At 42.3% G+C, this 26,030-nt stretch overlaps 1 protein-coding gene across 1 annotated transcript; it reads left to right on the top strand.

Annotated features, from left to right (window-relative positions):
- Positions 1-1,766: 1,766 nt before the first annotated feature.
- LOC115198388 (probable E3 ubiquitin-protein ligase ARI5) lies at positions 1,767-25,129 on the top strand. The gene is made up of 4 exons (XM_029760292.1): positions 1,767-1,984; positions 13,258-13,358; positions 14,056-14,220; positions 24,221-25,129. Exons 1-4 carry the CDS (start codon positions 1,921-1,923, stop codon positions 24,674-24,676), a joined length of 786 nt encoding a protein of 261 aa, XP_029616152.1. The 5' UTR covers positions 1,767-1,920; the 3' UTR covers positions 24,677-25,129.
- The last annotated feature ends 901 nt before the right edge of the window (positions 25,130-26,030 follow it).

Below are 26,030 nucleotides of genomic sequence, written 5' to 3'. Positions count from 1 at the left end.
AACAACTACATCACACCTGCCCAGACCCACATACTCACACCCCCACAATAAAAAACAATTACACATTTTAGAATAAGGCTGTAACGTAACATGTTGAAAAAGTCAAGCGATCTGAATACTTTCCGAATGCACTGTATGTTCCAACATTCCCTCCATCTTGTGCCAATATTAGTTATTTTTTAGTCTCGGTTCCAATAGTTTGCTCATCCCCAGAATCTTTTCATGTGTCTATTTTCAAAGGATAAAGCTAACAACATCAAAAATGTCATAGTTAAGAACACTATAACAACATGGAAGAACATCAAAATGATTCTACAAGAACCAATATCACTCCTTAAAAACACAACCCTATGGAACAATCCTTGGATAGCTTTTCAGAATTCACCAATGAAATGGTCCACATGGAAAACTAAAGGCATAGAAATCGGGAATGATTTGGTAATAGCAAATACATCTATTTCCATGACAGCATTTAAAAGCAATTCTGAATTGGCCAATGTAGATATTTACAAATAAATGCAACTTAAGTTTTAAATCAAGAAATCAGAAATGGATGTTCATATGATAGGGAAGATATAAAAAAAACTTGCAGAGAGGATATCTAATTGACAAAAAATGGAAACTATTGGAACCAAGACTTAAAAAAAAAAAAAACTGCTGGGTTTTTCACGCTGAACAGTTTCCCATGTGTATCAAGAATGGTCCACCACCCAAAGGACATCCAGCCAACGGCAGGTCAGTGGTCAAAAAACGGTTCATTGATTAAAGAGGACTAACTGTAGCCCGTCTGTTGCTCTACACAATGTGTCAGCTGCCTTTGTCAAATCAAAATGTATTTTTCAAGCCCTTTTTACATCAGCAGATGTCACAAAGTGCTTATAGAGAAACCCAGGCTAAAACCCCAAACAGCAAGCCATGCAGATGTAGAAACACGGTGGCTAGGAAAAGTTAACTAGAAAAGGCAGGATTGGAGCATATTGTAGCCATATGGTTATAGGAAACTATGAGGGAAAGGTATTGTCATTACAATGCTTTATGGAAGATTAATCTTCCAAAAGCATTATCTTCAGATGGATTTTGTTTTTCAAAAGCATTGAAAATGAAATAACACTGGTGAGCATAGTCATGTTTTCTGTATGCGAAGTTCCTAACCAGAATGAGTATGTACTTTTCAGTAGCCCAAGTAGTTACATTTCAAGAATTTAGAAGTAGTCCTTCAAGAATTGACAACTGTAACGGTTGTCGTCGGGAATAGAGGACCAAAACGCAGCAGGAATGTGGATGCTCATCTTGTATTTATTTTTAAAATAAAGAGAACACCAAAATAACAAAAACGAAGAACTCACGAACAACAAAACAGTCTTGTCAGGCTCACACATGCAAAACAAGAAACAATCTCCCACACCACTACACCAAACAATTACCCATATATAGGACTCTCAATCAGAGGCAACGAGAAAGCACCTGCCTCCAATTGAGAGTCCAACCCCCCATAAATCTACACATAGAAATACCACAAACCAGAAAGAACATAGAGATACATAGACCAAACATAGACCAAAAACCCGGAAATAATAAATCACACACCCTACTACAAAAATCACCACCCCGAACCACATAAACAAAATACCCTCTGCCACGTCCTGACCAAACTACAATAACAAATAACCCTTATAGTGGTCAGGATGTGACAACATCAATATCATTATAAAGTATTTCTTTACTTCCTTGTTATCATGTGACTTCTTGTAACTGCTACTGTATGTGGAAAGAGAAAGTAAAATGTAGTGATGTTGAAAAACAAAGCCAAGGAAAATTCTAGGGAGAGCACACCTGCCTGCCTCCCTTAGTCATATCTCACAATCTGCCCTGTGTGTGAGGAAGTAACTGAAAGACAGAGAGAAGACAGAAAGCAACAATATGAAGAGATATGACCCGGGAGACTCCACTCTCAAATTTGTCAACAGACAGGATGATTTAGATCGTAAGTAATTATTATTAGTATGGCTTGTGAAAGCAGCCACACTTTAATGTATGAATTATTTCAGACTTTTTATTATTGATGATATTATTATTATTATAATCATCATCATCCTTTAGCACACTACTCTTCTTAAACCATTTAAGCTAGAAACGCCATTCAACCATTAAAATGTGATCAGGATTAAGTTGCTTGCATACAACTTTTTGATATCTTTTATACCTTTTAAACGATTCAACTTTTTGTCCTCCATCAACATTCTAAAGGTCCCATCGTGACATCATGACTTCCAACATTCTAGTCTATTCACTAAAAGCAATGCAACTTTTTACACATCAGCTACTTTGACCACTTTCCCAACAAGTTCAACAAAGTTAGAGGGTATGGCATCTTGGTCTACTTCCCTGCTATTCAAATCTGGAATGAGAAAATAATTATCTGGTACCGATCAAACGTTACCACTCTTTAAGTTACTGCATCAACAACATTTTCTCAAACTTTTTATAAACAACAGACATTTTGACCAGTTTCCCAACAAGTTAGACCAACAGTTGAAGTGTCACGGCCGTCGTAGTGATTGGACCAAAATGCAGCGGGAATGTGTATGCTCATTTTCTTCTTTATTAAATAAATGAACACTGAACAAAAAGAACGACGAAAGAGTCCTGTCAGGCACACAGCTAAACAAGAAACAACTACCCACCAAACCCATAGAAAAACACCCCTACTAAATAGGACCTTCAATTAGAGGCAACGAGGAACAGCTGCCTCCAATTGAAGGTAAAAACAATAAACTAAACATAGAAATAGAATAACTAGAAAATAGAACATAGAATTACAAAACATAGAACACTACCCAAAAACCCCGACAACACAAAACAAACACACCCCTGCCACGTCCTGACCATACTACAATAACAAATAACCCCTTATACTGGTCAGGACGTGACATAAAGGGTATGACGTCTTTGCCTATTTCACCACTATTCTAATTTTATTTGTCACATGCGCCGAATACAAGAGGTTACAGTGAAATGCTTACTTACAAGCCCTTAACCATCAATGCTGTTTTGAGAAAATACCCCCCCAAAAAAGTAAGAGATAAGAAAAACAAATAATTAAAGAGCAGCAGTAAATAACAAAAGCGGGGCTATATACAGGGGTCAATGTGCAGGGCCACCGGTGTCGAGGTAATTATGTACATGCTGGTAGGGTTATTAAAGTGGCTATGCATAGATAACAACAGAAAGTAGTAGCAGCGTAAAAGGGGGGGATGCAAATAGTCCGGGTAGCCATTTGTTCAGGATGTTCAGGAGTCTTATGGCTTGGGGAAGAAGCTGTTTAGAAGCCTCTTGGGCCAATGAGCATTGGAGCTGGTGTAGTACGGTTCGATCTTCGTCCTGTATTGATGCTTTGCCTGTTTGATGGTTAATTGGAGGGCATAGGGGATTTCTTATACGCTTCCGGGTTAGAGTCCCGCTCCTTGAAAGCGGCAGTGCGGATGTTGCCTGTAATCCATGGCTTCTGATTGGGGTATGTACTAGAGGTTGACCGATTATGATTTTTCAATGTCGATACCAATTATTGGAGGACCAAAAAAAGGCGATACTGATTAATCGGCCAGTTTTTATATATATATATTTGTAATAATGACAATGACAACAATAGTGAATTAACACTTATTTTAACTTAATATAATACATAAATAAAATCAACTTAGTCTCAAATAAATAATGAAACATGTTCAATTTGGTTTAAATAATGCAAAAACACAGTGTTGGAGAAGAAAGTAAAAGTGCAATATGTGCCATGTAAAAAAGCTAACGTTTAAGTTCCTTGCTCAGAACATGAGAACATATGAAAGCCCGACTAACCGGTGTCTGTATGTAGCCTCGCTACTTTTATAGCCTTGCTACTATTCTTTTTCACTGTCTTTTTACTGTTGTTTTTATTTATTTTCTTACCTATTGTTCACCTAATACATTTTTTTCACTATTGGTTAGAGCCTGTAAGTAAGCGTTTCACTGTAAGGTCTACACCTGTTGTATTTGGCGCACGTGACAAATAAACTTTGATTTGATTTGGTGGTTTCTTTTAACATGAGTCTTCAATATTCCCAGTTAAGAAGTTTTAGGTTGTAGTTATTATAGGAATTCTAGGACTATTTCTCTATACGATTTGTATTTCATATAGCTTTGACTATTGGATGTTCTTATAGGCACTTCAGTATTGCCAGCCTAATCTCGGGAGTTGATAGGCTTGAAGTCATAAACAGCGCTGTGCTTCAAGCATTGCGAAGAGCTGCTGGCAAGTGCAGGAAAGTGCTGTTTGAATGAATGCTTACGAGCCTGCTGCTGCCTACCACCGCTCAGTCAGACTGCTCTATCAAATATCAAATCATAGACTTAATTATAATATAATAAACACACAGAAATATGAGCCTTAGGTCATTCATATGGTCAAAACCTGAAACTATCATTTAGAAAACAAAACGTAATATGGAAATATGGAACCGTCCCGTATTTTATCGAACGGATGGCATCCCTAAGTCGAAATATTGCTGTTACATTGCACAACCTTCAATGTTATGTAATAATTATGTCAAATTCTGTCAAATTAATTACGGTCTTTGTTAAGAAGAAATGGTCTTCACACAGTTCGCAACGACCCAGGCGGCCCAAAATGCTGCATATACCCTAACTCTGCTTGCACTAAACGCAAGAGAAGTGACACAATTTCCCTAGTTAACCTGTCTGGGCTAGGGGGCGGTATTTTCACGGCCGGATGAAAAACGTACCCAATTTAAACAGGTTACTACTCTGGCCCAGAAACTAGAATATGCATATAATTAGTAGATTTGGATAGAAAACACTCTGAAGTTTCTAAAACTGTTTGAATGGTGTCTGTGAGTATAACAGAACTCATATGGCAGGCAAAAACCTGAGAAAAAGTCAACCAGGAAGTGGAGCATCTGAGAATTGTAGTTCTTCTTTCTAGTCCCTTTCAAAACTACAGTATCTGTGGGGTTACGTTGCACTTCCTAAGGCTTCCATTGGCTGTCAAGAGCCTTCAGAAAGTGGTTTGAGCATTCTCCTGTCACTGGGCAGAGTATAGGAGCTCAGTTACTGAGTGGTCTGCCTGGCAACAAAGGGATTGGATATGCGTGGTTACGCGAGTGCGACGTTCCTTCTTTTTCTTCTTGAATGAATATGCTATTGTCCGGTTGGAATATTATCGAAATTTTACGTAAAAAATACCATAAAGATTGATTTTAAACAGCGTTTTACATGTATCTAAGTACGGTAATGGAACATTTTGACTTTTCGTCTCTGGTTCCGCGCTCGCGCATTATGCCTTTGGATAAGTGATCTGTACGCACAAACAAAATGGAGGTATTTGTACATAAATATGGATTATTTCGAACAAAAACAACATTTCTTGTGGAAGTAGCAGTCCTGGGAGTGCATTCTGACGAAGATCAGCAAAGGTAAGAGAATATTTCTAATACTAATTCTGAGTTTAGGTTGCCCCGAACTTGGCGGGTGTCTGTATAGCTCTCTGTGATGGCTGAGCTATGTACTCAGAATATTGAAAAATGTGCTTTCTCCGTAAAGCTATTTTAAAATCTGACAAAGCGGTTGCATCCAGGAGTAGTCTATCTATAATTCTTTAAATAATTGTTATATATTTTGTCAACGTTTATGATGAGTATTTTTGTAAATTGATGTGCACGTTCATCGGGAGTTTTGGTGGGAATACATTTTCTGAACATCACGCGCCAATGTAAAATGCTTTTTTTGGATATAAATATGAACTTTATCGAACAAAACATACATGTTGTAACGCTCGTCGTCGGGTGATAAGGAAGCGGACCAAAGCGCAGCTGGGAGCGAACACATGTTTATTTAGACACAAATAAACACGTTACCAAAACAGACAAAGAATAGACGAAACGTTAACTTGCTCAAACAAAAGAGACAACAACCCACAAACATCGTGGGGGAAAAGGAACTTAAATGTGATTCCCAATCAGACTTCACAAGCGACAGCTGTCTGATTGGGAAATCACCCCCGAGCCCAACATAGAAATAAAACACAAAGAAAGGCTATAACCAAAACATAGAAAATAAACCATAGAAATGCCACACCCTGACCAAAATAGCAGAGTTCACCTGGTCAGGGCGTGACAGTACCCCCCCTCCAACGGTGCGTACTCCCGGCGCACCAACCTAAAGTCTATTAGGGGGGGGACCCGGGTGGGCGCCTCACCCTCAGTGGAGGCTCTGGCCCCGGGTGTGTTTCTCCCCCTGCCTCCACCCTAGCCCTACCCCTCTGGCCCGGACTGGACCACTGTGGAGCGGCATGCTCAGGCTCCGGAGCGGAGCCGTCGACCGGAACAGGATTGGGCACCGGTGGACCAGACACGGGCCGTGCCGGACTGTGGACACGCACCGTGGGCTTGGTGCGGGGAACAGGGACGGGCCGGACAGGACTGTGGACACGCACCGTGGGCTTGGTGCGGGGAACAGGGATGGGCCGGACAGGACTGGGGACACGCACCACTAACCTGGTGCGGGGAGCAGGGACGGGCCGGACAGGACTGGGGACACGCACCACTAACCTGGTGCGGGGAGCAGGGACGGGCCGGGCCGGACTGGGGACACGCACCATTAACCTGGTGCGGGGAGCAGGGACGGGCCGGACAGGACTGGGGACACGCACCACTAACCTGGTGCGGGGAGCAGGGACGGGCCGGACAGGACTGGGGACACGCACCACTGACTTGGTGCGGGGAGCAGGGACGGGCCGGACAGGACTGGGGACACGCACCACTAACCTGGTGCGGGGAGCAGGGACGGGCCGGACAGGACTGGGGACACGCACCACTAACCTGGTGCGGGGAGCAGGGACGGGCCGGACAGGACTGGGGACACGCACCACTAACCTGGTGCGGGGAGCAGGGACGGGCCGGACAGGACTGGGGACACGCACCACTAACCTGGTGCGGGGAGTAGGGACGGGCCAGACAGGACTGTGAACACGTACTGGTGACCTGAAGCGTGGAGCCGGTTTAGCCACTCGTCCTGGCTGGATGCCCATCCTAGCACGGCATGTGCTGGGCATGTCCACCGGACGCACCGGGCTGTGCGGGCGCACTGGCGACACAGCGCGCAACTCCGCTTCCCATGGCTTGGTGCGGGGAGCAGGGACGGGCCGGGCAGGACTGTGGACACGCACCGTGGGCTTGGTGCGGGGAACAGGAACGGGCCAGACAGGACTGTGAACACGCACTAGTGACCTGAAGCGTGGAGCCGGTTTAGCCACTCGTCCTGGCTGGATGCCCATCCTAGCACAGCATGTGCTGGGCATGTCCACCGGACGCACCGGGCTGTGCGGGCGCACTGGCGACACAGCGCGCAACTCCGCATACCATGGCTCCTCCTCCAGATCTTCCCTCTGCAGGTCCTCAATCAACTGCCTCATCATCTCCGTCTCTTCCTCCGCCGTCATCCCCCACGAGAGCAGTGGTCTGGGCTCTTCCTCTGCCCTTCCGGACCACCCCATTAGCCCCCCCAAAAAATGTTCTTGGGGGTGTTTTCCGGGCCTCCTCGACCGCCGCCTGCGACTCCGTCTACCGGCTGGCTTTACCTCCTCGACCTGGGAATCCTTCCGCCAGGGTCCTTTCCCCGACATGATCTCCTCCCAGGTCCAGAACTCCTTCCCCTCGCGAGCCCATCTCTCGCGCTCCTTTTCCTCCCGCTGCTTGGTCCTGGTTTGGTGGGTTGTTCTGTAACGCTCGTCGTCGGGTGATAAGGAAGCGGACCAAAGCGCAGCTGGGAGCGAACACATGTTTATTTAGACACAAATAAACACGTTACCAAAACAGACAAAGAATAGACGAAACGTTAACTTGCTCAAACAAAAGAGACAACAACCCACAAACATCGTGGGGGAAAAGGAACTTAAATGTGATTCCCAATCAGACTTCACAAGCGACAGCTGTCTGATTGGGAAATCACCCCGAGCCCAACATAGAAATAAAACACAAAGAAAGGCTATAACCAAAACATAGAAAATAAACCATAGAAATGCCACACCCTGACCAAAATAGCAGAGTTCACCTGGTCAGGGTGTGACACATGTATTGTATAACATAATGTCCTAGGAGTGTCATCTGATGAAGATCGTCAAAGGTTAGTGCTTCATTTAGCTGTGTTTTGGGTTTTATTGACACATGTCCTTGCTTGGAAAATGGCTGTGTGATTATTTTTGTCTATGTACTCTCCTAACATAATCTAATGTTTTGCTTTCGCTGTAAAGCCTTTTTGAAATCGGACAATGAGGTTACATCAAGGAGAAGTGTATCTTTAAAATGGTGTAAAATAGTTGTATGTTTGAGAAAGTTGAATTATGACATTTTGTTGTTTTTGAATTTGCCGCCCTGATATTTCACTGGCTGTGTCCCGCAGGTGGGACGCTAGCCCATAGAAGTTAATATTGCCTGCTAATATTAATGTATTTTTAACTAAATATGCAGGTTTAAAAATATATACTTGTGTATTGATTTTAAGAAAGGAATTGATGTTTATGGGTAGGTACATTGGTGCAACGACAGTGCTTTTTTCACGAATGCGCTTGTTAATAAATCATCACCCGTTTGGCGAAGTAGGCTGTGATTCGATGATAAATGAACAGGCACCGCATTGATTATATGCAACGCAGGACAAGCTAGTTAAACTAGTAATATCACCAACTATGTGTAGTTAACTAGTGATTATGTTAAGATTAATTATTGTTTATAAGATAAGTTTAATGCTAGCTAGCAACTTACCTTGGCTCCTTGCTGAACTCGCGTAACAGGTGGTCAGCCTGCCATGCAGTCTCCTCGTGGAGTGCAATGTAATCGGCCATAATCGGCGTCCAAAAATACCGATCACCGATTGTTATGAAAACTTGAAATCGTCCCTAACTTGAAATCGTCCCTAATTAATCGGCCATACTGATTAATCGGTTAACCTCTAGTATGTAAGTACAGTCCACGATGCACTTATTGATAAAGCCAGTGACTGATGTGGTGTACTCCTCAATGCCATCGGAAGAATCCCGGAACATATTCCAGTCTGTGCTAGCAAAACAGTCCTGTAGTTTAGCATCTGCTTCATCTGACCACTTTTTTGTAGACCGAGTCACTGGTGCCTACTGCTTTCATTTTTGCTTGTAAGCAGGAATCAGGAGGATAGAGTTATGGTCAGATTTGCCCAATGGAGGGCAAGGGAGAGCTTTGTACGTGTCTCTGTGTGTGGAGTAAAGGTGGTCTAGAATTGTTTTCCCTCTGGCTGCACATTTAACATGTTGATAGAATTTCGGTAAAACTGATTTAAGTTTCCCTGCATTAAAGTCACCGGTCACTAGGAGCGCCGCCTCTGGATGAGCGTTTTCCTGTTTGCTTATGGCGGAATACATCTAATTTAGTGCAGTTTTAGTGCCAACCTCGCTCTGTGCTGGTATGTAGACAGCTACAAAAAATACTAATGAAAACTCTAGGTAGATAGTATGGTCTACAGCTTATCATGAGATACTCTAACTCAGGTGAGCAAAACTTTGAGACATCCTTAGATATCATGCACCAGCTGTTGATTACATAAATGGATAGGCCCACGCCCCGTGTCTTACCAGAGGCTGCTGTTCTGTCTTGCTGATAGTGTATAATCCACCAGCTGTATGTTCTTAATGTCGTCGTTCAGCCACGACTCGGTGAAACATAAAATATTACAGTTTTTAATGTCCCGTTGGTAGGATATACGTGCTTTCAGTTCATCCCATTTATTTTACAGCGATTGAATGTTAGCTAGCAGGATGGAAGGCAAGGGCAGATTAGCCACTCGTCGCCTGATCCCCGCAAGGCACCCTAATCTTTTGCCTCAAAATCTCCATTTCCTTCTCCAGTGAATCACGGGGATCGGGGCCTGGTCGGGTGTCTGCAGTATATCCTTTGCGTCCGACTCATTGAAGAAGAACTCCTCTTCCAATTTGAGGTGAATAATCCCTGTCCAATCGGATGTCCAGAAGCTCTTTTCGGTCATAACAGATGGTAGCAGCAACATTATGTACAAAACAAGTTACGAACAATGCAAAAAAACAAACAAAATAGCATGATTGGTTGAGCGCCGATAAGACGGCAGCCCTACCCTCTGGTGCCATTTGTGGATTCAAATCTGAAATCTGAAAACAAATCTGATACCAATCAAATGTTACAGTTGTTTCAGTAACTGCATTAACATAAAAAACTTTGTACAAACAACTGACATTTTGACACCTTTCCCAGAACTTTAGACAAAAACTTGGGAGTCTGGAGTCAGAACAGAATCATCTTCTCCCAATCAAAAATGGCAGCTGTTTTAGTAACTGCATCAACTACTTTTTGTCTCCACTTATAGAAACTGACATTTTTACCACTTACCCAGAACTTTAGATAAAAAAGGTATAAAGTGTGAAAAGGGTGCAGGTAGCCTAGCAGTTAAGAGCAGTGGGAAAAGTAACTGAAAAGTTGCTGTGCCGTGGAAGTCGATTAAGGTAGCTCCCTGCACGTCAGATCAGTTGGGTTAAATGTAGAAGAAACATTTTCATTGAATTTGTTCTGTTGTGCAACTGACTAGATATCCCCCTTTCCCTTATCTTGGTCTACTATTATGCCATTTGAATATGGAATCCGAACAGAATTATCTACTACCAATCAGAATTATCTACTACCAATCAGAATTATCTACTACCAATCAGAATGATCTACTACCAATCAGAATTATCTACTACCAATTAGAATTATCTACTACCAAATCACAGCTGTTTGAGTAACCGCATCACATCATTTTGCCAACTTACCACTGTTGAATTAACTGCCATGGAACTTTTCAGAACTTTCGAATTATAACAATGGGGGAGCACATAAGACACTCCAACCCAGTAAACTAACCTACCACTGTTTATCTACATGTAGTTATCGTTTACCTTTAGTACTGGTCTGTAGGCTGCCTTGCACAATAGTAAACCTCGATCCAGCTGGCAGCGCTGATGTGCAATTCTGTGCTCGCCACACACTAGAACCTAGGAATTTTCAAAAATTCCTCGACTAGAACATGGAAGTAGAAATCATAACAAACTTTCTTTCTGTGGAGTAAAGAAAGACATACTGACTAAACTGAACAGGCTACACAGATCTCTTTCAACCGAAAGGTTGAATGAAAGGTTTAAAGGCGACTGCTGCAGAGATTTCTGGGGCAGTGAAGATTACCAGGAGGAGAATTCAGTGTGTTGTGAAAGCATAATTACATTTTGATGGTCTACAGAAAAAAATCACAAATTTGTATTTGAATTAATGAAACTTAGATGTATGTTATGCTCTGTTGACTGTGTTTCCCCTTGGGGGCAGAACTGCTCAGAGGGAAGGGGTGCCCTTCTCTGGCCTCTTCCCACTTACAGTATCTCCCTTCAGTCCAGGGAGGAAATCGTGAACATGCTGCTGTTGTTCAGACTTCCCACTTATGCCTCCTTATCTTCTGTACTCTATTATTACAGTTTACAAATTCTGTGGTGGTAGTCTGAATGTAGTAATTTGTGATGAAATATGTGACTTAACTGCCCCACACTCCAAAGTAATAATGTTGACATAGTAGTCCATCAAAGTCATCAGACCAGATATTTTAATTTATACCATGGCATTGTTGTATACTCGTTTCTGACTGGCTTGAAGCATTCTAGAGCGTGCATTATTTCCCTATAATGCACGCTATACAGAGCATTCGGAAAGTATTCAGACCGCTGTACTCAGTACTTTGTTGAAACACCTTTGGTATTTTTGGTTTTTATTTTTAAGAAATGTGGAAAAATTCTAAAAACCTGTTTTTGCTTTGTCATTATGGAGTATTGTGGGTAGTTTGATGAGGGGGGAAAAACAATTTAATACATTTTAGAATAAGGCTGTAATGCAAAACAAATGTGGAAAAAGTCAAGGGGTCTGAATACTTTCTGAATGCACTGTATGTGTGTATTTTAACCCAATAAAAGATTCAATTGAAGACATTTAAGCTGCATATTGTTTTTGCGACCAATGGCAAGCTAAAAAGATGCCCTCTTGCAACAGCTGCGTAGTGCGGATTGCAGCCTATGGAATATAATTTTGTGTCACGCTCTGACCTAAGAGAGCTGTTTTATCTCTGTTTAGTTAGGTCAGGGTCTGATATGGGGTGGGCATTCTATGTTTTTTGTTTCTATGTTTTGGCCGGGTATGGTTTCCAATCAGAGGCAGCTGTCTATCGTTGTCTCTGATTGGAAGCCATACTTAGGCAGCCTTTTCCCACTTGGTTTTCGTGGGTAGTTGTTTTCTGTTTCGTTGTATTTACCTGACAGAACTGTTGGCTGTCATTTTGTGTATTTTGTCTAGTGTTCGTTTTCATTCAAATATAACGATGAGCACTCAACACGCTGCGCCTTGGTCTCCTCTATATGACGCTCGTTACAGTTTGTGGGGCTTTTATTGCTCAATCTAATTTGTGTTGAAAAAGATGTCCATAGGCCTAATAGACACATGCTCAAACTCGCACACTTTTGAAAGCAAGGTGTCACAAATAGAAGCATAAACAATAGGCCTATAGCAAATACAGCATATGCGATACATTTTTCTTGTTCCATATTTCCAAGTCCTAGGGGTATTAAATTAATTGGAATGACTGGAAATCTGAGACTTTTTTAAATGTAAGGATATAGCCTAATCATATTATTATCATCATTGGTGTTAATGTAGATTGCCATGGGTTAGAATAAGCCTACATAACCAAGCCATAAAGTAAATGCAACATCCATTTATGGCCAGCTATGTAAACTCTAACATTGATTTATCCCGCGATAGATGTCCTACAATTGTTAATATTCCTTTTTGTCTTCTAATCCCTCTTAAGGGTAAAGTAATTTCATTACGTTACTGAGTTGGGGTAATCTAACATTTACGTTGCTGTTTATTTTAGTAACTGTAACAGATTACATTTAGAAAGTAACCTACCCTACCCTGCTTATGAATAAAAGTGTAGTCATCTTGGTGTAGTTACTGCATTTATGATTATATATATGATCTACCTGCCCCACAGTCCATAGCCGGGGTAATAACTAAATTATCACACTTGAATTCAGCTGTTGAGAGTTGACTGTTAACTTAAGACCAACTTGTACTTGCGTCATTACAATTTCAAGATGTGTTCATTATTACATTTCTTGTTTTGACTCAGCCCTGGATGATGACCTTGTGTCTCTAAGGGCGGAGATGTCCTGTGGTCACGCAGTCACCCCACAGTCCCTGACCGGATGGTGCCGCAGCCTACTGGACCAGGTACTCACATTTCATCAGTCAATCAATTACATATACATTTATAAACTCAGTGTACAAAACATCATGAACACCTGCTCTTTCCATGACATAGACTGACCAAGTGAAAGCTATGATCCATTGATAAATCCATTTCAATCAGAGTCAATGAAGGGGATGAGACAGGTTAAAGAAGGTTTTTTAAGCCTTGAGACAGTTGAGGCCATTCAGATGCTGAGTGGGCGAGCCAAAATATTTAAGTGCCTTTGAACAGGGTATGGTAGTAGATGCTAGGCACACTGGCTTGTGTCAAGAACTGCAACGCTGTTGGGTTTTTCATGCTCAACAGTTTCCTGTGTTTATCAAGAATGGTCCACCACCCAAAGGACATCCAGCCAACTTGACACAACTGTGGGAAGCATTGGAGTCAACATGGGCCAGCATACCTGTGGAACACTTTCGACAACTTGTAGAGTCCATGCCCCAAAGAATTGAGGTTGTTCTGAGGGCAAAAGGGGAACAACTCAATATTAAGGTCCCTATTGTTTTGTACACTCAGTGTAAATGTGGACCAAAAAAACACAGTAAATACTAACACATTATTCTGTTATTCTATGTATTCTTGCATTTCAATTCTATTTTATTGAAAATCATTTAAACAAAATCCAATCATTTTGCCCTCCAAGGTTCTCCACAACATGTGTTGTTATTGTTGTCCCAGGGTCAGTACAAGTTCATGTGTCCTGCACTTAAGAATGGCACTTTGCAAAAGTGTGGTGCTGAGTGGTCTTACCAGGAGGTACGTAGACTGGCTGCGCTCACCCCTGAAGAGATGCAGCACTTTGAGAAGACCTTGGCTGCTGCCATATACTGTAAATACAAATCAGTGAGTGTTTCATTGTTCAAATTCATCTGCATTCTTTATGATTAATGGTATGTTCTCACTGCTGTAAAGTGTATAAACTGGAGCTATGAATAAGTACCCTGTACTTTTTTAAGAGACAATAGATATACAGATCACCTCCCAGCTAGCACATTTGCTTCCTTAGAAGTTGAGGGAACGTACGTTTTTGGTTTCTATTGGTTCTGGGAAAGAAGCCATAAGTTTCCGCAATGGTAACACTGATTTTTTTGAACCTATGATCTTCAGTTCCTAATCCATGGGATTAAACCACTGCACCACCAGGATGGAACAAGCATACCATTTGTTTTAACTCAAACAAAAGCTATTCAAACATACCCCATTTCAAAGGAAACAAGCAGTGGCCAGAACACTTAACAAGATAGATAGAGGACAGAGAGTTTTGTTGATGCTGAGAATGGAATGTACACTACATATACACTACATATACAAAAGTATGTGGACACCCCTTGAAATTAGTGGATTCGGCTATTTCAGCCACACCCTTTGCTGAAAGGTGTATAAAATCGAGCACACAGTCATGAAATCTCCATAGACAAACATTGGCTGTAGAATGGCCTTACTGAAGAGCTCAGTGACTCAACGTGGCATCGTTATATGATGCCACCTTTCCAACAAGTCAGTTTGTCAAATTTCTGCCCTGCTAGGGCTGCCCCGGTCAACTGTAAGTGCTGTTATTGTGAAGTGTTAACGTCTAGGAGCAACAACTCCTAGTGGTAGGCCACACAAGCTCACAGAACGGTACAGATGAGTGCTGAAGTGCGTAAAAATTGTCAGTCCTCGGTTGTAACACTCACTAACGAGTTCCAAACTGCCTCTGGAAGCAACGTCAGCACAAAAACTATTTGTCGGGAGCTTCATGAAATGGATTTCCATGGCCGAGCAGCCGCAGACAAGCCTAAGATCACCATGCTTAATGCCAAGCGTCGGATGGAGTGGTGTAAAGCTTGCTGCCATTCGACTCTGGAGCAGTGGAAACGCGTTCTCTGGAGTGATGAATCACACCTCACCATCTGGTAGTCTGACTGACGAATCTGGGTTTGGCGGATGCCAGGAGAACGCTACCTGCCCCAATGCATAGGGCCAACTGTACATTTTGGTGAAGAGGAATAATGGTCTGGGGCTGTTTGTCATTGTTCACGACAAGCCCCTTAGTTCCAGTGAAGGGAAATCTTAAGGCTACAGCATACAATGACATTCAATCAATCAAATTGATTTATAAAGCCCTTCTTACATCAGCTGATGTCACAAAGTGCTGTACAGAAACCCAGCCTAAAACCCCAAACAGCAAGTAATGCAGGTTTAGAAGCACGGTGGCTAGGAAAAACTCCCTAGAAAGGCCAGAACCTAGGAAGAAACCTAGAGAGGAACCAGGCTATGAGGGGTGGCCAGTCCTCTTCTGGCTGTGCCGGGTGGAGATTTATAACAGAACATGGCAAAGATGTTCAAATGTTCATAGATGACCAACAGGGTCAAATAATAATAATCACAGTGGTTGTCGAGGGTGCAACAGGTCAGCACCTCAGGAGTAAATGTAAGTTGGCTTTTCATAGCCGATCATTCAGAGTATCTCTAACGTTTCTGCTGTCTCTAGAGAGTTGAAAACAGCAGGTCTGGGACAGGTAGCACGTCCAGTGAACAGGTCAGGGTTCCATATCCGCAGGCAGAACAGTTGAAACTGGAGCAGCAGCACAACCAAGTGGACTGGGGACAGCAAGGAGTCATCAGGCCAGGTAGTCCTGAGGCATGGTCCTAGGGCTCAGGTCCTCCGAGAGAGAGAAAGAAAGAAAGAAAGCGAGAAAAAGAGAAAAAGAGAGAGAGAATTAGAGAGAGCATACTTAAATTCACACAGGACACTGGATAAGACAGGAGAAATACTCCAGATATAACAGACTGACCCTAGCCCCCCGACACAAACTACTGCAGCATAAATACTGGAGGCTGAGACAGGAGGGGTTGGGAGACACTGTGGCCCCGTCCGACGATACCTCCAGACAAGGCCAAACAGGCAGGATATAACCCCATCTGCACTTTGCCAAAGCACAGCCCCCACACCACTAGAGGGATAACTTCAACCACCAACTTACCATCCTGAGACAAGGCCGAGTATAGCCCACGAAGATCTCCCCCACAGCACAACCCAGGGGGGGGGGGGGGGGGGGGGGGGCGCCAACCCGGACAGGAAGGTCATGTCAGTGACTCAACCCACTCAAGTGACGCACCCCTCCTAGGGATGGTATGGAAGAGCACCAGTACGCCAGTGACTCAGCCCCTGTAATAGGGTTGGAGGCAGAGAATCCCAGTGGAGAGAGGAGAACTGGCCAGGCAGAGACAGCAAGGGCGGTTCGTTGCTCCAGTGCCTTTCTGTTCACCTTTACACTCCTGGGCCAGACTACACTCAATCATAGGACCTACTGAAGAGATGAGTCTTCAATAAAGACTTAAAGGTTGAGACCGAGTCTGCGTCTCTCACATGGATAGGCAGACCATTCCATAAAAAATGGAGCTATATAGGAGAAAGCCCTGCCTCCAGCTGTTTGCTGAGAAATTCTAGGGACAGTAAGGAGGCCTGCGTCTTGTGACCGTAGTGTACGTGTAGGTATGTACGGCAGGACCAAATCGGAAAGATAGGTAGGTGCAAGCCCATGTAATGCTTCGTAGGTTAGCAGTAAAACCTTGAAATCAGCCCTTGCCTTAACAGGAAGCCAGTGTAGAGAGGCTAGCACTGGAGTAATATGATCAAATGTTTTGGTTCTAGTCAAGATTCTATCAGCGGTGTTTAGCACTAACTGAAGTTGATTTAGTGCTTTATCCGGGTAGCCGGAAAGTAGAGCATTGAAGTAGTCTAACCTAGAAGTGACAAAAGCATGGATAAACTTTCTGCATAATTTTTGGACAGAAAGTTTAGATTTTTGCAATGTTACGTAGATGGAAACAGTCTTGAAACAGTCTTGATATGTTCGTCAAAAGAGAGATCAGAGTCCAGAGTAACGCTGATTTCCTTCAGTTTTTTTTGAGGCGACTGTACAACCATCAAGATTAATGGTCAGATTCAACAAAAGATTTCTTTGTTTCTTGGGACCTAGAACAAGCATCTCTGTTTTGTCCGAGTTTAAAAGTAGAACATTTGCCGCCATCCACTTCCTTATGTCTGAAACACAGACTTCCAGGGAGGGCAATTTTGGGGCTTCACCATGTTTCATCGAAATGTACAGCTGTGTGTCATCCGCATAGCAGTGAAAGTTAACATTATGTTTCCGAATGACATCACCAAGAGGTACATGTAGTATATAGTGAAAACAATAGTGGTCCTAAAACAGAGCCTTGAGGATCACTGAAATTTACAGTTGATTTGTCAGATGACAAACCATCCACAGAGACAAACTGATATCTTTCCGACAGATAAGATCTAAACCAGGCCAGAACTTGTCCGTGTAGACCAATTTGGGTTTCCAATCTCTCCAAAAGAATGTGTTGATCGATGGTATCAAAAGCAGCACTAAGGTCTAGGAGCACAAGGACAGATGCAGAGCCTCGGTCTGACGCCATTAAAAGGTCATTTACCACCTTCACAAGTGCATTCTCAGTGCTATGATGGGGTCTAAAACCAGACTGAAGCGTTTCATATACATTGTTTGTCTTCTGGAAGGCAGTGAGTTGCTACGCAACAGCTTTTTAAAAAAATGTTGAGAGGAATGGGAGATTCGATATAGGCCGATAGTTTTTTATATTTTTTCTGGGTCAAGGTTTGGCTTTTTCAAGAGAGGCTTTATTACTGCCACTTTTAGTGAGTTTGGTACACATCCGGTGGATAGAGCCATTTATTATGCTCAACATAGGAGGGCCAAGCACAGGAAGCAGCAGTAGTTTAGTTGGAATAGGGTCCAGTATGCAGCTTGAAGGTTTAGAGGCCACGATTATTTTCATCAATTTGTCAAGAGACGTAGTACTAAAAAACTTGAGTGTCTCCATTGATCCTAGGTCCTGGCAGAGTTGTGCAGACTCTGAGGACAACTGAGCATTGGAGGAATACGCAGATTTAAAGAGGAGTCCGTAATTTGCTTTCTGATGATCATGATCTTTTCCTCAAAGAAGTTCATGAATTTATCACTGCTGAAGTGAAAGCCATCCTCTCTTGGGGAATGCTGATTTTTAGTTAGCTTTGCGACAGTATCAAAAATACATTTTGGATTGTACTTATTTTCCTCAAATAAGTTGGAAAAATGGGATGATCGAGCAGCAATGAGGGTTCTTTAATACTGCACGGTACTGTCTTTCCAAGCTAGTCGGAAGACTTCCAGTTTGGTGTAGCGCCATTTCTGTTGCAATTTTCTAGAAGATTCTAGATGATTCTGTACTAGTTTGGGGAAGGCCCTTTCCTGTTTCAGCCTGACAATGCCCCCGTGCACAAAGAGAGGTCCATACAGAAAGGGTTTGTCGAGATCGGCGTGGAAGAACTTGACTGGCCTGCTCAGAGCCCTGACCTCAACCCCATTGAACACCTTTGGGATGAACTGAACACCGACTGAGAGCCAGGCCTAATCCCCCAACATGAGTGCCCAATCTCACTAATGCTCTTGTGGCTGAATGGAAGCAAGCCACCACAGAAATGTTCCAACATCTAGTGGGGGGGACTTCATATTAATGCCCATGATTTTGGAATGAGATGTTTGACGAGCAGGTGTCCACATACTTTTGGTCATGTACTGCATGTCTTTAAACTGACAGCATTAACTACTTCGCAGATATGAAACAAACTGACAATCATAATATCACTCAACAATATTAATTTCCCAACTTTATAAGAGGCTTTAAAAATATGTTATATTTGACTCAGAAATCCATGATGTACAGTAAGGCATTGTTGGCAGAATAGATGGATGCAGTTCAATGCATTTTATATATAATTCCCAAATACATTTCTTGGTAGCCCAAAAAACTATTGCTAACATGGCTAATAGGCTAGCATATGTGTCAAACAAGGTTCTGGGGCTGATTAAGACTCACAAACAAGTCAACAGTTGAGTCATCTACTTTATGAAATTACAGCCTAATGCGCTCTCATCTATGAATTCAACTTCAATTGCACTCCTTTCATGTGTCCCGTTTACATCGTGCAGCTAAGGGAAAGTGTACTAAAATGTCGCAGTCTGGCTTCATTTTTTAAAAGCTTGAATAACAAAAAACACAACCTGCAAGAAAACAACATGTAAAGGAGAAACATGTTGGCCTATAACAGCAACATTTGAGCAGTAGCCTAGGCTGGCTACTCAGCTATAATACATTGAGTGCCCCATATAGCAAGGCTGCATTCAACTGTACCGGTGATCCATGCAGTGCAAAAAATGTAAATGTTACAATAAACCTATAGCTATGATTATGTTATTTGGAGTTATTAAATACTTTTTGATTAGGTTCGCAGTATATTATGCAGATCTGCAAGCACAGCAGCAAAGGATTGACAAATACTATTTCTCTCTTTTGTTTTAATGTGTTAAAATGGTAATTACAGCATCCTATGTAAATAAATGGACATTATAAAGGGCCATATTTTTTCACAGGTGCACATTTTTTGTAAAAACAAAAAATATAGTATGTTTAGCCCACGAATTTGTTGTGTTTTTTTCAATATGTGCGCTAATTGATTTCGACACCCCTGGGCAATCGTATCTATTTATGTAACTAGCTATTTAACGTTAATTGGCATGATAAAAAAACTGAGCCTAATGTTAGCTAGCTAGCCTCTGGGAGTATGTCATGTCATTGGGGGCTCCCAAGTGGCGCAGCGGTCTAAGGCACTGCATCTCAGTGCAAGGGGTAACACTATAGTCCCTGGTTCAAATCCAGGCTGAGTCACATTTGGCTGTGATTGGGAATCCCATAGGGTGGTGCACAATTTTCCCAGTGTAGGCCGTCATTGTAAATAAGAAATGGTTCTTAACTGACTTGCCTGGTTAAATAAAAATACAAAATTGGATGAGTGACTGACTTTTTCCCCTCATTGTTTTTTGGCGGCTACAGCTAGACTGTTATCCACAGTTAGCGTATCTCTTAGTTGTCAATGAAATGTATTTTGGCCTTGATCAAATGTGCTGGCAGGCAGGCATGTTCTCATTCAGTTGTCAAAACGTGGGGACAAGCATGCAAGCTGCCTGCAGAAGGATGAGCAGGGTACTCCCCACGGGCAACCTCCTTGTACTTTACTTGTTTTTGTTTTTGGAACAGGTTCCTTTTGGAACGGTTCACAAATTACAGCACCCCTCTCCATCATTTAAGGGCAATTTTGACTGCCAACTAACTACCTTATGTTTGAGAGGGTTAGATTTTAGCCTATCTTGCTCTGGCTTGCATTAGTTGTTGATCGAGTTGATGTGCATAGGCAACTGAGCTGAGGGAGAGAGATCCTACCTTTTCATGGTTGTTTGGTCAATAGGACTGTGAAGTTCCCAAATGTAAGAGGACTCCTGTGGTATTCAGGTGTAGCTTTTGGCGAATGCGTTGTAATGATCTGAAGTTGCGATGTTGCTACTGCTTGTGAACACACAGTCCAGTTCAAATTGAACGATGGCAGGCCCATGTGGCAAGTGGTTTATTTGCATATAGTCCTACAGTAGCTCTGATTGGCTCACCGGTCTGAGTAGACTTCTTCTTCTTCATCTTCTTCTTCAATGATATTATGGCGGTCCGCAAACAAACTTTTAAGGTGCACTAACTGTGGATAACAGTCTACTGTGCTGGAGTGTGTGATCAATCATAGTCTGCCTAATTCTGTACTACTACTACTACTACAAACAAAAATACCCCACCAATCCATTAAACTTAATCTATATCATGCTGAAACAATCCACCTTTAGGATAATTGAGCATGTCAACAACCATTTCGACAATAACATCTGTTACCCCCAATAACTATTTTGCCGTATCCACGATAACCTTTAACTTGGCATTACTGCTTCCCACCACCCGAGTCGTGTTGATAACCTTACCAATGAAAGCTATGAATTTAACTTTATTCACTATCAAAGTGTCCTTTGACAGAGCACATTCATGATCGCAAGATTTCTGAACAGGTCTCGAAACCATGCCAGGACCAGCAGAAGCACCAGCCCCGACAGTAGATCCACTGAGTACAGGAGCAACCATAGAAGCTCCATCAGTCCGCACTGTAGTTCCACCAATCTGTTTTACAGCCTCTGCATATGGCACAGTGCCTTCGGAAAATATTCAAACCCCTTTACTTCATCCACATTTTGTTACGTTACAGCCTTATTCTAAAATGTATCAAATAAAAAACATCTTCAGCAATCTACACACAGTACCCCATAATGACAAAGCGAAAACAGATTTTAAGAAATGTTTGCAAATATATTAAAAATAAAAAACAGAAATACCTTATTAACATGAGTATTCAAACCCTTTGCTATGAGACTCGAAATTGAGCTCAGGTGCATCCTGTTTCCATTGATCATCCTTGAGATGTTTCTACAACTTGATTGGAGTCCACCTTTGGTAAACTCAATTGATTGGACATGATTTGGAAAGGCACACACCTGTCTATATAAGTTCCCACAGTTGACAGTGCATATCAGAGCAAAAACCAAACCGTAGAGCTTCGAGACAGGATTGTGTCGAGGCACAGGTCCGGGGAAGGGTACAAAAAAATGTCTGCAGCATTGAAGGTCCCCAAGAACATAGTGGCCTCTATCATTCTTAAATGGAAGAAGTTTGGAACCACCAAGACTCTTCCTAGAGTTGGCCGCCTTGCCAAACTGAGCAATTGGGGGAGACGGGCATTGGTCAGAGAGGTGACCAGAGTTCCTCTGTGGAGATGGGAGAACCTTTCAGAAGGACAACCATCTCTGCAGCACTACACCAATCAGGCTTTTATGGTAGAGTGGCCAGACGGAAGCAACTCATCAGTAAAAGACACATGACAGCCCCCTTGGAGTTTGCCAAAAGGCACCTAAAGACTTTCAGACCGTGAGAAACAAGACTCCCTGGTCAGATAAAACCAAGAATGAACTCTTTGGTTTGAATGCCTGGCACCATCCCTACGGTGAAGCATGGTGGTGGCAGCATCACACTGTGGGGATGTGTTTCAGTGCAGGGACTGGGAGACTAGTCTGGATCAAGTGAAAGATGAACGGAGCAAAGTACAGAGAGATCCTTGATGAAAACCTACTCCAGAATGCTCAGGACCTCAGACTGGGGTGAAAATTCCCCTTCCAACAGGACAACAACCCTAAGCACATAGCCAAGACAACACAGGAGAGACAGAATATGAACAAAAAAATCCAGAAAAACGCATGTCAAAAATGTTATAAATTTATTTGCATTTTAATGAGGGAAATAAGTATTTGACCCCCTCTCAATCAGAAAGATTTCTGGCTCCCAGGTGTCTTTTATACAGGTAACGAGCTGAGATTAGGAGCACACTCTTAAAGGGAATGCTCCTAATCTCAGTTTGTTACCTGTATGAAAGACACCTGTCCACAGAAGCAATCAATCAATCAGATTCCAAACTCTCCACCATGGCCAAGACCAAAGAGCTCTCCAAGGATGTCAGGGACAAGATTGTAGACCTACACAAGGCTGGAATGGGCTACAAGACCATCGGCAAGCAGCTTGGTGAGAAGGTGACAACAGTTGGTGTGATTATTCGCAAATGGAAGAAACACAAAAGAACTGTCAATCTCCCTCGGCCTGGGGCTCCATGCAAGATCTCACCTCATGGAGTTGCAATGATCATGAGAATGGTGAGGAATCAGCCCAGAACTACACGGGAGGATCTTGTCAATTATCTCAAGGCAGCTGGGACCATAGTCACCAAGAAAACAATTGGTAACACACTACGCCGTGAAGGACTGAAATCCTGCAGTGCCCGCAAGGTCCCCCTGCTCAAGAAAGCACATATACATGCCTGTCTGAAGTTTGCCAATGAACATCTGAATGATTCAGAGGACAACTGGGTGAAAGTGTTGTGGTCAGATGAGACCAAAATGGAGCTCTTTGGCTTCAACTCAACTCGCCGTGTTTGGAGGAGGAGGAATGCTGCCTATGACCCCAAGAACACCATCTCCACCGTCAAACATGGCGGTAGAAACATTATGCTTTGGGGGTGTTTTTCTGCTAAGGGGACAGGACAACTTCACCGCATCAAAGGGACGATGGACAGGGCCATGTACCGTCAAATCTTGGGTGAGAACCTCCTTCCCTCAGCCAGGGCATTGAAAATTGGTCGTGGATGGGTATTCCAGCATGACAATGACCCAGAACACACGGCCAAGGCAACAAAGGAGTGGCTCAAGAAGAAGCACATTATGGTCCTGGAGTGGCCTAGCCAGTCTCCAGACCTTAATCCCATAGAAAATCTGTGGAGGGAGCTGAAGGTTCGAGTTGCCAAACGTCAGCCTCGAAACCTTAATGTCATGGAGAAGATCTGCAAAGAGGAGTGGGACAAAATCCCTCCTGAGATGTGTGCAAACCTGGTTCCCAACTACAAGAAACGTCTGACCTCTGTGATTGCCAACAAGGGTTTTGCCACCAAGTCATGTTTTGCAGAGGGGTCAAATACTTATTTCCCTCATTGAAATGCAAATCATTTTATAACATTTTTTACATGTGTTTTTCTGGATTTCTTTGTTGTTATTCTGTCTCTCACTGTTCAAATAAACCTACCATTAAAATTATAGACTGATCATTTCTTTGACAGTGGGCAAACGTACAAAATCAGCAGGGTATTAAATACTTTTTTCCCTCACTGTACATCTAGTGTTGGTCAGTCATTATTCATAATTTTATATTAGGCTCATAGTGTATTATCATGTTAATGAATCTCTATGCATGTAAACATAGCATTTTCCTTAAATACCCTGCCAATGTGTTACAGCAGCAACATGATTTGATAACAATGAATCTCCCCCTCTTTCCTCTTACTTTCTTACCGTACCCTTTTATATAACAGTGCCCTGCCTGCAAAACCTTTGTAGAGAGACAGGAACTCTCCAACCTCAGTGTCCTCTGCACAGTGTGCACTGCAGACAAAGGTCAGAGGTATGAGTTCTGCTGGCAGTGCCTGAAGCAGTGGAAAGGTCCCGCGCCACGCTCTGACCGCTGTGACAACGATGGCTGTATCAACCAGGACCTGGAACTGCTGAAGAACTGCAAAACCACGTCTCTCCCTCAGGTGGCAGGTGTCACCAACTGCCCCTCCATTCGCGCCTGTCCCACCTGTGGCCAACGGGTGGAACACGACAAGACTGGTTGTAAGAATATTCTCTGTCCAAGGTGCAATAAAGAGTTCTGCTTTGTGTGCCTTAAGCTCAAGGAGAAGTGCTTGGAGACCAGCTCATATTTCATAGCCTGCTCTGCTGGTGTTGCCCCAAGGCAGACCTCTATACCCACCTGGAATAGAAACTAAGAGAAGAGATAACTATCATACCAGTCACGGTAGAACGCATACTGTAGAGTTACTGTAGACTGTTTATATTATGTCAAACACAATGCTTTTTGCACAATGCACAACTTGGTTTTCCTGTATTTTCTTTGTCTATTGATGATAACTTCCCAATACATTTTCTTTGTCTCTTGATGATAACTTCCCCATAATTCTTCTTCATCTCTTGATGATAACTTCCCCAGAAATTGTACACAGAAAATTTCATGTTTCAATGTTTTTTTTCTTCACCTCATTATTATAATTTGGCTTCTATGCTTCTTTATTAACCCATTTATGTCCTTATACAATATCAAAATGCGGCACAGAAAAAATTATGTTTGATGTAAACGCATGACATTTGGTGTCATCATAGTTAGCACAAGTGTGTAGACAGGCCACATTGAAATTTTAAGAGTGTCTGTCACGTCCTGACCAGTATAAGGGTTATTTGTTATTGTAGTTTGGTCAGGACGTGGCAGAGGGTATTTTGTTTATGTGGTTCGGGGTGGTGATTTATGTAGTAGGGTGTTTGATTTATTATTTCTGGGTTTTGGTCTATGTTCTATGTTTTGTATTTCTATGTTCTTTCTGGTTTGTTGTATTTCTATGTTTAGGTTGATGGGGGTTGGACTCTCAATTGGAGGCAGGTGCTTTCTCGTTGCCTCTGATTGAGAGTCCTATATATGGGTAATTGTTTGGTTTGGTGTTGTGGGAGATTGTTTCATGTTTTGCCTGTGTAAGCATGACAAGACTGTTTTGTTGTTCGTGCGTTCTTCGTTTTGTTATTTTGGTGTTCTCTTTATTTAAAAATAAATAACAAGATGAGCATCCACATTCCTGCTGCGTTTTGGTCCTCTATTCCTGACGACAACCGTTACAGTGTCATTATCTATCATACTTTCAGTGTCAATCAAAGTTGGAAAATCATTAAAATCACTTCGGCATATGTCATTTGAAATACATTTCAGAATTAAATTGTTTGAAAACATATAGTATTGTTATTTGACATGTTCTAAGCTCAAACATGCAAAATATATGATTCAACTCATAATCGTTTGTGAACTACAGATGTTTCTGTATCATAATAAATCTAGTCTTTGGACACAGGGTATTGTTTTTTTTGTTTTTTTTACAACATTTCAAAAATCAAGTCATGTGAATACATGATCAGATCTTTAAAAAAATTGTATATAGACCAATATACACTACAGTTCAAAGTTTGGGGTCACTTAAAAATGCCCTTGTTTTTTGAAGAAAAGCACATTTTTTTGTCCATTAAAATAACATCAAATTGATCAGAAATACAGTGTAGACATTGTTAATGTTCTAAATGACT

This window comes from Salmo trutta, chromosome 8 (genome assembly GCF_901001165.1).
Source record: "Salmo trutta chromosome 8, fSalTru1.1, whole genome shotgun sequence".
Classification (NCBI taxonomy): domain Eukaryota; kingdom Metazoa; phylum Chordata; class Actinopteri; order Salmoniformes; family Salmonidae; genus Salmo; species Salmo trutta.
This window is presented reverse-complemented; position numbering and strand designations above follow the sequence as displayed.

What these genes read in the sequence shown, in the direction of transcription:
- LOC115198388 (XM_029760292.1), top strand. Translation starts at nt 1,921, where the DNA reads ATGAAGAGATATGACCCGGGAGACTCCACTCTCAAATTTGTCAACAGA. An exon ending in CAGACAGGATGATTTAGATC is followed by an intron (nt 1,985 to 13,257) that starts GTAAGTAATTAT and finishes GTTTTGACTCAG; the next exon opens with CCCTGGATGATGACCTTGTG. An exon ending in TATACTGTAAATACAAATCA is followed by an intron (nt 14,221 to 24,220) that starts GTGAGTGTTTCA and finishes TTTATATAACAG; the next exon opens with TGCCCTGCCTGCAAAACCTT.